Source organism: Dermacentor silvarum, chromosome 10 (assembly GCF_013339745.2).
Source record: "Dermacentor silvarum isolate Dsil-2018 chromosome 10, BIME_Dsil_1.4, whole genome shotgun sequence".
NCBI classification, from domain to species: Eukaryota; Metazoa; Arthropoda; class Arachnida; order Ixodida; family Ixodidae; genus Dermacentor; species Dermacentor silvarum.
The window spans coordinates 19,418,850-19,434,536 of NC_051163.1; the positions used below are offsets into that span (position 1 = coordinate 19,418,850).

Below are 15,687 nucleotides of genomic sequence, written 5' to 3' on the forward strand. Positions count from 1 at the left end.
GCCACTATCTGATTATTTTCTGCCTAATCGCTCGCGGGTGTGCTCAGTTCCGATAGATTTGTTCTTGCTGCGCACAATGCTTGAAACGTAGCTGTTTTGTACATTGTAATACCTTGTAGCAAATATATATTACAGCTAGTAACTCGCTTACTCTTGTGGACCGTCACGAAACATTCAGCTTCGACCATTCGTGCGCCATAGGTGTAGTCCGTCATTTATTGTGCGTATACAGTGCGCATATATTCAAGTGTGCGCCCATTCACTTATTCTTGACACGGCGAAAAAGTGGGTGTAAGTTTCCGTGCTGGTTGGGGTAGATGTGTGTAAATACTGTGCGCGAAACCTACTATGACAGAAGGCGGCGTTACTCCCGTTATCATTGTTTAACGAGTGGTACTCTCTTGCCTACGTTCTGGGGATGAAGCCCTTTCTTTGAAGGTTAGCGATACAAGGCTGGCGGATGAGCAAATTTCTGTATCCTCGAGGAAAGCCGTACATCACGAGTGCCGGTAACACGTTCGGACAGTTGCAACAGCGGTCTGCGAACTTGGCCAGATTCATTCTATTCCTTAAGATGCCAGTCACTGTTTTTGCAGCCAACTACTGCACACGTCTTCAATCCACATGATTCAATCTAGCATGATTGGAGCACAGTGTGTTAGCGAAAACTCAGTTGCATTTTCGACAGCTGATCGCACAGAAGCAAGGTAGAAGCGGTAATGGTTTCGTATTCGTGCGCGGTCGCTGAGGAGAGGTATGGCGCGCCGCCGTGAGCGCCATCTCGTTTCTCTAAAACAAACTGCTCCGCAAAAAGGGTCAATACCTGAATAAGCTTGCATATGCGAGCACATTTAAAAATGCCCGTATGACTGCAGCATCACAACAAAAGCTGTAGAATGCTTCCAGGTCAGAGGCGAGGCCAACACTTGGTATATATAAAAACGACAAAATACATGACTGATTAAAAAGTTTATTTATACTTGCGTACGTATGGAGCTCTTTCTCAATCCTACAATCAAATCTGTAGCACCATAAGTACAATCCAAATTCACATTCGCAGTTAATTTCTATATTTGGCCAGAAAAAAAAAATGTGTTTGCCACTAGGTACCTCGCACAATTCGAAATGCAAGGCTAAAAAAAGCGTTCATCAGGATTGCACCTAACAGACTCTCTGCATATGACAAGCAAACATGCAAAGAACTGCACAGAAAAACGAAAGTGGCTAAAATGTCCGATAAAAACTGGCCCAGGGAAGTAAAAAAAAAAAAAAAAAGGGAAAAGGGGGGGGGGGGGGCTCATTCAATAAACGTGCAAAGACCAAGCGTGCCATTATGACGTACATCAAAAAGAAGTGTAGCAAAGAACTCAATTAATAAATAGAGGGGGGAAAAAGACATTGCTATCTCAACAGAAGCCCACAAAAAAATTCACCCCACTAAAAAAAAAATGACAATGTGCACTCCGTGTGCTCCTCTCCGTAAACTATGCTGTGGATTGCTTCAAGATCGCTGCTCATATTATATATACACCACCAACTGACTTCCAGTAGTTGGGCAAATATCTCGCAACACGATGCTCGAAATGCCACCAGGATTTTAGGGGAGAGAAGAAAAAAGAAATTGAACAACTGCTGTCTTTCCCCAGTGAAAATGAACTAAATAAACACTGCCTCAGAGCCTGTATAGAGAGCATCAAAACAAAAAAAGACTATACTAAAAGCATTACACAAAATATGAGGCCACGTTTGGCAGATGTAACATAAAACTCGGCTCTACACGAGCGGGGAAAGCTTTAAGGGCAGTGCCATGTGTAAACGCAGGTGCACGAAGAAATCTGCGGAAGCCGGCAGCGGAGAAACCAAGAAAGCTTCCCGAGGAAGACAACTCGCAACGGAACAATGGCACCTGTCGTGTGACAGTCGCGTTCTCGGCAGAGTCCTGATACCTATCGTTGACTGTTCCAGGTTTCTTGAGGGGGTTGAGGATGGGAGTGGGGTTGGGGTCTTGAAAAGAGACCGCAGTGCTACAACATGAGACAAGTGAGAGGCACATTCGACCGGAAGACCCGACAACGGAAAGCGATGCCGCGCAGACTTTCGGAGCATGCCGCCGGCCTTGAGACAGACGTACAGACACAGAGCAACGATGTGAACGTGAGCAGAGTTTGGCAATTGTATTTTTTTTCCTGGGGAGAGAGCTTCAGTTAGACGTCCGCGGCATCCCAAGGTCCGCAGAGTACTGGTTGTAGTAGTAGTACTAGTATGTCGAAAGAGGGTGTGCTCACAGGGTTGGGGGTTCCCAGAAATGACAAAAGAGAAAACAGTTTTTAAACCCCCCTTTGGTTATGGTTCAGACAGTGTGTGACAGTGTGTGACGGCAGATAAGCCATTACAGAGAGTACGACTGCGCGGGGGATAAAAAAAAAAAAGGAAATAACAAAAATCTGCAATCGAGTGAGTGCGTGCAGACGGGGGCTTGGCGAGCTTCAAGAGTTGCGGATGCCTCGATTCCTCGCTGCCCGTTGTCCGAAGGCCTCATATCGCGGGCACGTTGCAACCAGGAGTTGGGACATCTGTCAGCCTTGGTGCTGGAGGAGGTTGCAGCCTGCAATCGAACGAGGCATCATGACGTCGGCGCCTTCCAGTCCCCGCACAATCACTAGTAGGCGAACAGTAAATTTTGAGACCGAATCGAATGGTGCCAGAAGCGAATCGAACATTGAATACTTTTAAAATAGCTTTTGAATGATGAACAGCCAATTGCTCAATTAATACACAGCGCTGTTCACATCCAGTATGCATAACGTCAGTAACGGTTTCTGTCATTACATTGCACGTTGTGAACAAGTTAACAGTTGGTTCACATACACAGGACTCTTCGAAGCCTGCTCCTATACGCAAGTTGTCATGTCCTAGGCCTGTACTATGCCTGCAAGGCTGAAATTTATCCTACGTTTGCTCGAATTTTATGTTTGATTGTGCGCAGTTGATGCTCTCAAATATTCAAAACTATTCGGAGAAAATATTCCGTGTTCTCGAATAGTGACTATTCCATTCGAAGACTGAACCAAATAAGACACTATTCGAACTTTTAAAGTATTCGCACACCCTAATTTGCGCTTATACCAAGGAATTTTAATGGCAGGAGTACTGAAGCATACTTTTCAAGTTGAAACTCTACCGAACGCTACCACATGCAGCCTAGCTGATACCACGTGTGTCAACACTAGCACAATAAGTAACGCTGTTACAGGTGTCACACCTCGATGGTGCATGAGATAAGTACCGTATTTTCCAGTGTCGCAGTTTCTTTCTGAATTGTTCGTCGGTGCGCTTATAGAACGGTGCGACTTATATACGCATTTTCCCCAGAAAAACTGCTGTCAAAATCGGACTGGATGCTATGGCCACGCGAAGTGCGCTGGGTTGACCTCCTCTGGCAGTTCCTACAGGTTATGTGCACGCTATGGAGGTACCGGGTTTGTCTCGTGATCGAGTTGCCGAGTGCCGTGCGAGAAGGAGCAGCAACGCAAGCGCCAGCAGGCCGACTGCGACTCGAGCGAGCCAGAGGTTGTCGCGTCTGCAGATCGCTTTCATGATACAGAGTGCGCCGCTGCGCAAACTACGCAGTTACTACCTGAGTAACAAGCCGACCCCATCCCTCCAACGCTGCCTTCCCGCTTTCCTCCCTTATGTGCGATTCGGCTCACTGTCGTACGCTTTCACTAGCACATATAGCATACGGCGCGCAGGGACGATGTTATCGCCCTTGGACATTATACGGAACATTGCGGCGACCACGACAGCAGAAATGTGCCTGGAGTGTCCATATCATTGCAATCACAATTATATAGGAATGGCATCCATATGCTTGCAGGTGACCTGCGTTCATGATGTGAAATGTCACTGGAATTTTTTTTAATTGCTTACCGAATGAACAGGTGCGTCTTTTTATACACCGGTGCGACACATGTACGTTTCTTTTTCCGGAAAAACTGCCGTTTTGAGGGGAGAGCAACTTATATACTAGAAAATATGGTAATCATTGGAGTCAGTCAGTGCACAATGAAAGGATAAGATAGATTTAGCTTGACGTTTACTACCGCTCATACCCATGTATGCACCACAGTGTGGTATGAACACAACTCCTGAGCAGGAACGCTTCCCCTGCAATGCTCATGCCAGCAAAAGAACATAGCATAGGTGGGAAACTTCTGCAGCACAGCACGGCATCAACCACACCGTGGGCTGAGACGGCACAGTTAGCTTCCAAGTGACCCGATCATGGAACGCACCAACCGGTAAGCAAAACATGCAAACTGAATGTTGTCATGGTCCCTTGTGCTGCTGGCTTTATTATTTGGTACCAGCTGGGCATCAGTTCCACATAAAAATATTACATGCTTCACTTACATGCTTTTCTACAATAGGACACACTTGGACTTCTTTTTGGTGTTTGGCTTCTTCTCTGGGTTCTTACGGTTGATCTGCCGGACAAGGTCGTAGAAAATCTGGAAGGAAAGACAGATGCCAAAAATGTTGCAACAGGTAGATCGAGGGGCAAGGAATTCGCTGATGGCAGGGACGTCTGTATTTGATTCGTATTCTTAGAGGCATCACCCATGCCAAAGCTGAATTCATTGGCAGACCAGTCTCTGCACTTTCCGAAAAAATGCAAGATCTTTTCTGGCACAGCGCAGTGCGCACCCCATTGCAAATTGAAGCACCGCAGCAAGCCTCTCTGCGACAAAAAGTGAGCATGGTGTCAACTAACTGGTAGGCATACAATGAACCCCTATGGTAAGCAGTCGATCAATACATTAGGCGCTATGGAGACTGGGTTGGGAGGTGGTTGTAACTACGTTTCAAACTGTTAGTACCTATTAAGCAGGCACATTGAAGTTTTGTTGTACATACCTCGTTGACGTTGATCTTCGCTTTGGCTGAACTTTCGAGGAACGCGCAATTGTTGAAAGAACGCGCCAAATTCGCTCCCTGGTCCTTGCCGACCACCCTTTCATCTTCCAGGTCGCACTTGTTTCCGACGAGAATCATTGGCACCTGCGACATGGTGGAATGAACAATGCCGTGAGCAAGTCTTGCCAAAGTTAGCAGACTTTCGCTAACATTTCTCTGATGTTTAAAGGAGTACTGACACACATTTTCCAAAGTTGTAGAAACTATACCACATGCTCTTCGCATGATGACACTTAACAAGCGTGAAGGTTGGGAAACACTTATCAGATATGTTAAACTGGTGCCAAGTCGTCTTGAAATGCTGGACCTGGCGTCGTCGCCATTATTGCACCGTCACAATACAGAGCAAACATTGCTTTTGTTGTATAGCAATAAAACTTGGAATGATGGCGATGCTAAAAACAGGAGAGCGGAGAGAGAGAAAGAGAGAGAGTCGTGAGCATTTGTTCAGGCTGCACTTGTGTGTGGCAGCTGCGGCAACCCAATGTACTGTGACGTCATGATGCTTATATCTCCTGTGTACCGAAACGAACTGGCTTGCCGAAACAAGTACTTCAGTACGCTTGAACCTTCACTTAATGAAAAAAGAAAAAAACGAGTTGAAAATTTCATGCCAGTATGTTTCTCAAATGTGTTGTCTTTGTTCAGGTCAAGTGTGTTGGTGGCTCTACCTTCGTGGGCAAACAAAATAAAATGCGAACAAGAAATTACAAAGTTGAACACTTCTTGCAAGTTATCCAGAGAGAACGATCTTGCACCGACACTTATCAAGTAGCCAAAGATGGCACGGGCCTCACACTGAGGCCCGTGTGATCTTTGGCAATATTACACACCTCATGGTATATTCACACAATATTCACACCTCATGGCAATATTACAGTTGCCGACGGATTACTTGGACACCGATAATTGGGACATGATTATTTGGACTGCTTCGCGGCACACTGGCCTCATAGATTTAATGTATAAGGACGACCGAAATTGCGGACACCTTACAGCACGCCGTTGGCAGGAAACACAGCAGCTGTCCCCGATGCACGTGTGCACATTTGTACAACAATCTGCTACCGAGTGAAACCGGCACTGCTTCATTAAAGCATGGTACCTACAGCCATGTAGTGGGACTGTCCCACGCGATTTGTATGCAGTCCAGCGCCTACCGAGCGCACACAGTCATTGTGGCGGTATGCTTGCTGTATCGTACGTGTGCGTTTGCTGGCAGTCAGCTTTCTTCGTGTCCGCACCTGGCAATGCACATGTGCAGCACACATCTTGTCGCATTGGCGGCTGGCTGCTTTCATTTCTGTAAACGATGTGGACATGAAGTGGTCCCACTCAAAGAGGCGCCAGAGCATGGCAGCGCGTTTGGGTTATCGCCTAGAAGCATGCAGTATGCTTACAATAGCACTACGCACTTCGCCACTTGCGTTGCTGAGCAAATAGCTGAAGATGCTTATTGTTATAGGGTTGGCGACGAGAAGTCGTACTGGCGCGCCTGTTGGTGGTTACATTCTTTCGAGGCCTTCACGCATCCCCAATGCTTATCCGTATAGGCATCACCACTATTTCTGGTGAATCCGATATCCCGGTCCCTGTCGTGTCTGAATTATCGGTTGGTGACAGTACATGAACTGCAAAAACGGAAATGAAATAATGCCTTCCAGTCAGCCTTAACTTGTTAATGTTTCAACTGTCCATGATAGTAGATGCAGATGCCAATCAAAAAGATCCTCAAACTACTTGCTAATGGTAACCACCTGTAATCGCTTATACTGATGTCACAGGTCACTTTCCAACCACATTCTGTCCAATCATGATGATCAAGTTGCAGGAGCTCTAGCACACCAGGTGTCACTAAGAAGGTACAAAGCACTCGACAAGTTTGCCTAATATGCAGTAAACATTATAGTGCAGGTGACAGATTCCAATTCACTGGATCTGGATCGAGCTCAATCCAGGGTGGTATTCTGTAAATGTCCACTTAGTGAACATGTCCATTTTCTCTGCTGCTGAAGTGCTGATTGGTTGGATTGGGGTACACGTCAGAAGAAGAAAGGCACCCCCAACCAATCAGCACTTCAACAGCAGACGAAATGGACATGTCCACTAGGTGGACACTTATAAAATAAACACCCCCCCACCGCTCTCCTGATGAGGCGGGGGTTGTGATGTACCTGTGTGACATCGGTACAGTCAACAACATAAACACAGATTATAAGATAGAAGTAACTAAATTTAAAATCTTTCTTGCAGATAAAAATTTAACAAAAATATGCTTATAAGGACTATCAGATATAACAAAGGTGTTTTCATGTCAGATGCGGCTTTATTAGAAAGACAGGCTGCATTATAATGATCTCGCATAATGCCACAGTGAGAGTTGAGACACACAAAAGTCCGTCCTGTCCACTTACATCATCCATGTCCTTGACTCTGAGGATCTGCTCCCTGAGGTCCTGGAGGTCATTGAAGGTTGATTGGGCCGTGATGGAGTAAACAAGCACAAAGCCTTGGCCATTTTTCATATACAGGTCGCGCATGGCCGTGAATTGCTCCTGCAAAGGCAGAGAAAACACGACTTGAGTGACTAATTCCAATCGTGTTCGCATGAAATGTCTCACCATCTCACCGTAACCCATTGTACACGTGGACCTTTATGTGAACAAGAAAAGCACAGATGATGGATGTGTGCCAAGATTTTCACACTACTCACTGCTGCTTAATATATACTCTGGGGAAAAAAAAAAAAAAGAACTGTCTACTTTGATGATCTAGAAGATACCCCCCCCCCCCCCCCGTCTGTGTATTAAAAAAAAAAAAAAGAAGCGCGCCGCTACACTGTTTGCTAGCCTGGTGTCGACATGATGCAAAACTAAACTGAAAGGTTCCAGTTAAAAATTTTTTGGAAGCTGCATGGGAAACTAAAAAAAAAGTTCCACGTTTATTTTTAACTTTTATGCTAGACTACATGGCTGAACAAAATATGTCGTACCAGATGACACGTTGCGACAGTGCAGTGACCAGCTTAATGTAACACAAGCACTACACAGACTTAGTGCTGATTGTATCAGTTACATAAACAGGCTCTAAAAAAATTAACACTCTGGCAAAATAGCACTCGCTTGGCACTTATATATTCTGTAGCTTCCTGCAGTGTTACTTTCCCTTGTCATCAGCTGGCTTGGGGAGCAGTATTGTTGCAGACTTAACGCTGCCTTCTCAAGACAACTTTGCTACCGATGTCTGAATTGAGACAGCGCTTAACGTGGTGACAGTCCAGAGAAGACGGAACAGTAGCTGTCCACTCCGAGAAGTAAAACACACACACAGCACCCACTGCGACGGCTGGCCACCTTTTAAATGTAGCCTGTCAACTTAACTGGCACTCATCAGGCAGGAGTGCTGCACTGTAACCAGTACACGCAAGACATGAATACTGCCGTGTACTTACATCGCTTACATCTTCAACACCGATGATTCTGATGTGCGAAAGGAAGGCACGTTCATAATGGCTCTAACCAACACCAAGGCTGTTGCTTGCGACCCGAGTTAACTATAGGCCAGAAAAAGCAAAGTTCAACTTACCGTGCCTGCAGTATCCAAGATTTCCAGCATGCACTGCTGACCGTCCACTTCCACTTGCTGCAAATTCAAAAAGAATGCAACCGTCAGCAGAAAGTCTACTGCTTTGGTCCGACCACTCGAGAAGCAGAGAAAGCAAAAAGCAGTTTCCCTTTAAGAACTTCATGCCTGGACTACGGCACTGACGTGTTAGTATAACTTCATGAATTTCAAAGTATTTTTCTCATGTTTGGGCAGTTTTTTCACTAGGTTCAGCCTTTGGTTCCTTTAGAATGCAATGCGATCCTCGTTAATAAATTATGAACTAGTCTTGAAAAGACAATGCCAAAACCTAGTGATGTCATGAGGAGCTATAACTTCGAGCCCATCTCTATTTTTTTCTTCAAAACTTCTAAGCTGACTGACTCGCTCTCACAGCAAGACATGAGATTTCTAATGATCCAGAAGTGGAATTTACCAATCCAGCTTAGACAATTAAGGACCGGTTTCTTTTTCTTTCCGATCTTTTTACCACTGAAAGCAGGACATATCCTGCCATACAGCAGCACATGTTGACCACATATGGTCATGCAAACCACACTGTGGTGACCATTTATGGCCATGCTCGCACATAATGGGTTCACACTCCTTTTTTGAAGTCTGCAAGGTCTTGCGCATGAGACCTGGAATTAAGAAAAATTCAAATGTACTAACCTTCCTGTAACTGTCTTCGATGGTGGGGTCATATTTTTCCACGAAGATGCCCTGGACAAACTGTACCGTCTGCGGGGGTTAACAAAGAGATACGAAAATTAATGTTGCCAGGTTGTTACAGGTGGGTGCATCCATGACCAACATAAAGCTTTGTTTCGTTTTTTTTTGTAATCTAGAAAAACAAAGACCACTTACCAGGGCGCTTTTACCAACGCCTCCACTTCCCAACACCACGATCTTGTACTCTCTCATTGCAGACCCAGACAGGGCTACGGCTGCAATGAAAAGTTTTACAACAGATATGGTGCATGTTTCTAAAGACTACTTACTCTCAAAATTACCGATGTATCATAGGAAAAAGTGAAAAGCTCAGCAGCAGCGAAAATAAAGTTTTCTGCTGGCATAGCTATACAGCCTGAAGTTGCAGTACATTGTTTGAATGCCCACACATGCCGGTTGGACTGCACATCCAGGTTGCGAAGCTTTTTCCACAGCAACCAGTATCTCCAAACTTTTGTACACGACTATACATATCTCAAAAGGGGGATTGCCTTATATGCACACGCGCACATGGGTGCCGCTGCAAAAAAAAAAAAAAAGAGCAAGTGTCGAACTGACATGGTACTGTGGATAGTGAAATGGATGTGCAAAGGCCTGGTGCACAAGCTTGAAGCTGCAGGCCGGTGTGCGTCGGCAGTTACAGCAACTACCGTTCTCACAGTTAATTTACTGCAGCAGCACTTTTAAAGCCCCGATTTACTTGCACGACGACACCAATGGGCCACCTATCATAGTCCTTTGGTGCATCGTCAACCACGGATGAGTCACCTTTCAAACTTCCTAAAGGTGCAGAGATGATGCCATGACGCGTCAAAGCAGAGGTGACAAGAACTTTTCCTCTTCGCTGATTTCTAGCAAAGATGTCACTTATGCACTGCAGGAAAGCCCTCCACAGCTGCACAGGGAGAATAACTGCCGTGACCAATCTGTGGCCCATGTCGCAGTGAACACGCTAAAGGCTGTCAGACATGCCTGCTTGTGCGGTATGCCTTTGCTCACTGATAGACACTAATTGTGCCTATTACAAACAGTATAATCAAACACATGAAAGTATTTTTTAACAACTTGCACTGACTGCTGCCTGACATGTAAATACTAAAGCAATGCTTTTATTAGGACATATTCAGCCAGTGTGGTTGCTACTGAGGTATCGACCATGTGTTCCTGTCTAAGGTTAGATATACAGCAGAAATTTATCTACATAGGAAAGCAAAACCCAAAAATATAAGCCTGCTCATATACGCCAATAAACAAGCAGTGCATGAAAAAAAAAAAGAAAAGGCAGGAAGCTCGGTGGATAGGATCATCAAGGCCTCCAGCACGATGCCGCGCCTTTCAAGTTGCGACCTCGTTCAAAAATAAAAGCCTGGGGCTCGAAACTCCCCCGAGCCACTTCCACGCAGGATGCGCAAAGCCCGCTTGCTTCACTGTTCTTACATGAAGTGTACAGCCTCTTACAAGACTGATTACACCCACTAACTTTCCCACACAAAAGGATGGCTGACATGCAATGCTGCCCAGCTGCGTGAAACCATAAAGCTATGCAGTGCACGAGGAAATTTCCTGCCACCTCTTGTTTCCTTGTCATCATCTTGAGAGGCAGCTGGCAGACTTCCAGGCACTACATGTGCGTGGCCCCAGCTGTCGCAGCCATGCTCCAGACACTAGACGAATGACCTCGTATCTCAAAAAAAAGTGTGGGGTGCACCCACCCCCCATGGCGTCGACGGAGGAGCTATTAGGCGACACAGTACATCATCGCCGTGAAGCGGAAACTGCCTGGAGATCGCGCTGAACAGTTGCTGCAAAACATTAGCGACGTTCCAAAAAATTGTGACCAATACAACAAGCAAGTCAAGCAGCTGCATCTCACCAACTTTTAACCAGTGGTTAGAAGTTGGTGTACCACTGTACTCAACAAAGCAGCACTACACTCTAGTCGTACCAAGAACCAGCTTCCCTCCTTTCCATCAGACTCTTCATAGTTCAGAGCATCGCTATGCGATCACCTGTCATAACTTATCCCTTGTTGTTCCATGTTCCACCCACTTCTCTTAACGCCAAAAGGCATTGACAATAAACAAATGAAACGCCGTAGGAACTTCACTCAAGCACTCCCTACCGAACAAATATTCAGCCTGTCAAGTTCCTCGACAATGCCCGTAGCAATAAACAAGCACAGAACTTCAAACATGAGGGCGTGAACTGCTTAACAAGAGCATTCTACAATTAGCTTAGGGGGGCGCAGATGACTTATTTGAATAGCATATTGCGAAAGGAGCAATGGTGGTGCAGGAACTCACCCAAACCAAAACGACACGAGATAGAAAATACTGGGATGAATGGAAACAGTAACGGAATTTTTCGCGGCAAACAGTACGAAGACCTCGTCGCGCAACGTGGGGGTCAAAGCTCCGTCGTACGAATGGCGACGCCAGTAACTTCGTCACGGACAGACGTCGCCTGTCAAATGACACACGATTCGGCGTTGGGCAGGAAACATTCGAAACGCTCGCATGAGCGTAAGCGGTACGCGAGAACGATGTAGCAAGGCCTGCGAGTACGTGTGGGCGTCTCTCCGCATGTACTCTTTTTTTTTTTCTTTCTTTCTTTCACGCCCGTCACCTTTTTCAGCGAAGCGAGTGAAGGCGGCACGTTGGACGGCGGCCAAGATCGACCGACCACGCACCAATGACCGACCGCACCGGTGGCTACTCATTCAGCGCGGTCGTTGATCATCGGGCGGGAGAGTTGTACTCGAAACCCAAGCACATGGCGACACAGCGCAGTAGGTGCGGGCCGTAGAGCTCAAGGTGACGGGGCGTCGCGTTTCAACGCGACGCCGCCGAACGAGCAGCTAACAAGGCGAAAAACACGGCACAACGCTGCCCCCCCCCCCCCCCCCTCCGCCCCCTCCCAACATCCCGAAGCTGCGCTTCGACATACACGCCCCAAAATTGCGAACGGCTTAGCGGCACCATCGTCGCCCACCACAACCGCAGAGATGTCCTCCAAAGGAAGAGGAAAGGAACACATTAGAGTTAGAAGCAAAGAAAAAAGAAATCGTGACCCGCCTTCCCGTTTCGCGGACGGACCGAGACTCGTTGACAGTCAGCTCTAAAAAACAAGAAAACACGGGTTTAACAGCGGCGGCATTCCTCGCATGCTGGCTACGGGGAAGCAATATGTGTCGTGACTCTAACAGATTCCTTTTATGGATGTCAACGATCTCGCATCGCTTTGATTAGGAGGAGTCGACAAATGTGTCCTCAAACGTGGGCCGCAGAACAACAACAAAAAAAGAGACACTGCCCTTGAAAGAGAATCGCGATAGCTGCCCCCGCCGAGGCCCAACGTTAAATGGGCAACCCTCCCTTGCCTTCGGCTAGAGCACTTCACTATCATCCGAGTTGAGTATCTTCATAAACAATCGAGGCAGGCCTTAGCAGACTGTAGGCTTAACTGCGGCCGATGCGGAGCGCGGAAACCTGTGCGAGAAACTCTGTCAGGGAATCAGTTGTGCGGTCATCTAGGAATGATCTGCCGGACAAGCTGGACACAAAATTCGACGGGACGAATAATATCTCACATACCTTTCGTAGTACGGCAGAATATAGATATACAGCAGGGCGATGCCTCTGTGCTTCCTGGCGCGATGACGTCAGGCCCTTGGCGACACAGAAAAGGCGATCCACAAAGTAACTAAAGTTAGTTTTCGAAGTTTTATTAAATATATGTAATAAGTGCAATATTTCAACAGGTAAAAATGTAGTTGGATTTAACATATTATTTTATTAGACGTTGGTGAAACTTGACGCTCTCTTGTGACGCATTTTTTTAGCGAAGCGCCTTTCGTTTCACCTATTCGGATACCCCTTTCTCTGCATTTCATTTCATTCTCGTCTTTGTCGCTGTCACCTCACTTCGCCGTCCCTGTTCTGTTTTTCTTTATTCTCCCTGTCATCCATTCTGGTTAGTTTCCAATCACTTCATTTCCATTCTCTCATCTCTTTCTTATTTTTTTTTAAATACCTGCGATACTATTTTGATCTTATTTGATCGGGGAAGCGTTGAGTGCCGTTAGGCCTAGCCACCCCCGAGATGATGACAAACGAGGAGATTTGAGCCTTTGCTGTGATGATCTCTGGTCCGAAATCTATCGGAGGTGATGACAGTGAACGGATATCTTAGCAGCGCAAACGCCGTTTCTCTGTTGGTTCGCTCTGTACGAGCTTGAGCTAGCGAGCGCGGCCGTATGCGTCAGTGATGATACCTGTCACGGACTGATCCGATGCCTTTCCATAGAATTGAAAGGAGCAATTAGGCTGCTTAGCTGGCTGTGGGATACGCATATGTAAGTGTACCGTGATTTATACCTTACGTCGACGTGTTTATGCTGCTGCAGTTGATGCTGGAAGAAAGAACGAGACGAGCGGGGCTGGAAGCCAACGTGGTTGCTTTTATTTATCGTGCTTCCGTAGCATGAAGCTTCAGGCGGTATCTCGCTGACCAAAAGGAATGCAAGATAAATACTGCGAAGTAAGAAAATAAAGCAATTTGTTAATGTGCACGTGGCCACTTCGGCTGTCGAGACTATCGGTTTGTTCGACCGCATGTTCGACACTCGGAAGCCTTGTCGTGCTACCACGGATTTTTTTTTTTTTTTTTTTTCTATAGCGCGTTGAAATAGGTGAAATTCAGCCGGCGTTATGTCTGAATTAGTTATTATTTACTCTTCTGTGTTAACTGAACTTTGACTTTCACGCTTTGCCTCGCGTCCGAGTAACCCGCCGTCTGTTAGGTATTTCCGACTCTCAGAATCCATTCCGCCGCGTTCAACCAGCAAAAGCAGAGCCTTTAAGATCCGCATAATATTATCACTTATCGATACGTAGTATAAACGATGTAAATTTATATGGGAGCCGGAGGTAAGCTACTACCAAGTGCCGCCCCGTCTGAGGTACCCGCAAAATTATACCGTTGCTGTTCGCGAACTGGCCATTGCGCGGTACGTTGGTCTTGTTGAACGTTCTCAGGTTATCTGCATTGCCACATAGAAGCTTTACAGAACGACATTCTCGAAAACCCCGATCATCTGGTGAAATTAGCCCACTTCGGCGTTGCTAGCGGCCTGGCTCGCGTTATTTAGTGGGTGTCTACCTCTCCTCGTATGTCCCTCCTCCCCCACCAGCGACCTTCGGTCCTCCCTTTTCTTAATAAAAGAATTCATTCAGGTTATTTAAAAAAAAAATGTTTGACTGCATCGTCTCTACAACGTGCACACGGAAGGGAGAAAATACGAAAGCAAATGGGTTCTCTGGAGCATTTCCACAGCATCGATGTGGGCCTGTGCAATTAGCATAGCTGCAAGATTGTGCATCTAGCATCCATCTAATCAATCTCATCTTCACCCTGTGCAGGGTGGCAGGCGAGATAGTCGCACTAGTTCACGCCAACGTGTCTGCCTATGCTTTAATAAAATCTCTCTCTTAGCCTCCCTGCCTTTCTATGCACCCTTTCTCTCTCTCTTCGCGTCAGCATCAAGAAGATGTATGCTTACCCTTGCTATACATTGCCTGCCTTAAACCGCGAAACAAGCTCGTAACACATCTTTTATCCTATGCACATTCGCAACCTATCAAAATGCAAGCAGGCTGGTGAAACCTGCGGCACAGCTGGTTGGGTTTTATGGTCTATTGAAACACAAGAAACAATACTGCTGGCAGCCGCTAGAAAATAAATTGCATCGTAGTTTTGAAAGATATTCGTATGATCGGAGTAAAACGCCTTTGCAACGAAGCGCTTTCAAATTCGCGTAGTTATAAAGGTCACTTCATCGCGCACAGGTGCTACGGTTGCGGCGCGAAGTTAAAAAAAATTGAAGTTGGGTCTTCATTTGCCAATATAGTAATCAGCTCTTACAGCCAAATTAATGAAATATAGCTTTTAAAAACAAAATACTAACTTATCAGTCTAAACTGATTGAATGTTTCTTTATAGTGTCCCTGCTTTATCCACACTGCCTCATTAATTTAACCACCTGCTTTTTGGCCAATCCTTCCTAGTGGGTAGTACTATAGTAGTACTACCCTCAAGTAGTACTGCCCAATTGATTGTAGTATAGGAAGAAGGAAGGGAAGGAAATTACTGATGAGCGCACTGTAACTATCTAGCGCAGTCTGCAGGCAACCTGAACGGCGGTTATCAGTTGGACCAGGGGAGGATAGGGGTAGAAAAAGGACAGGGAGAACAGAAGTTGAACCAATTTACACGTGTATAACAGAGCGACTATGTAAATGTTTATCCAGAGTTCGCTTGTGGAGTGACTTCCTGAAGAGAGTTTGTCTCTCACTAAACCGGCACAGTTCACGTAGA

The 15,687-nt window shown here is 46.1% G+C and overlaps 1 protein-coding gene across 1 annotated transcript; it reads right to left on the minus strand.

Moving 5' to 3' along the window:
- Positions 1 to 956: 956 nt before the first annotated feature.
- On the minus strand, positions 957 to 12,992 carry LOC119466408 (ras-related protein Rap-1b). The gene is made up of 8 exons (XM_037726924.2): positions 12,906 to 12,992; positions 9,448 to 9,527; positions 9,253 to 9,321; positions 8,563 to 8,619; positions 7,392 to 7,532; positions 4,918 to 5,061; positions 4,414 to 4,511; positions 957 to 2,605 (listed from the first exon to the last, which is right to left on the minus strand). Exons 2-7 carry the CDS (start codon positions 9,502 to 9,504, stop codon positions 4,422 to 4,424), a joined length of 558 nt encoding a protein of 185 aa, XP_037582852.1. The 5' UTR covers positions 9,505 to 9,527; positions 12,906 to 12,992; the 3' UTR covers positions 957 to 2,605; positions 4,414 to 4,421.
- Between the last annotated feature and the right edge of the window lie 2,695 nt (positions 12,993 to 15,687).

Bases quoted from the DNA above. Each gene is read 5' to 3' on its own strand.
- LOC119466408 (XM_037726924.2), bottom strand. From the start codon at position 9,504: ATGAGAGAGTACAAGATCGTGGTGTTGGGAAGTGGAGGCGTTGGTAAA. The intron at 9,322-9,447 runs GTAAGTGGTCTT...TAACCCCCGCAG, and splicing joins GCGTTGGTAAAAGCGCCCTG to ACGGTACAGTTTGTCCAGGG. The intron at 4,512-4,917 runs GTATGTACAACA...CTTTCCTTCCAG, and splicing joins CGAAGATCAACGTCAACGAG to ATTTTCTACGACCTTGTCCG.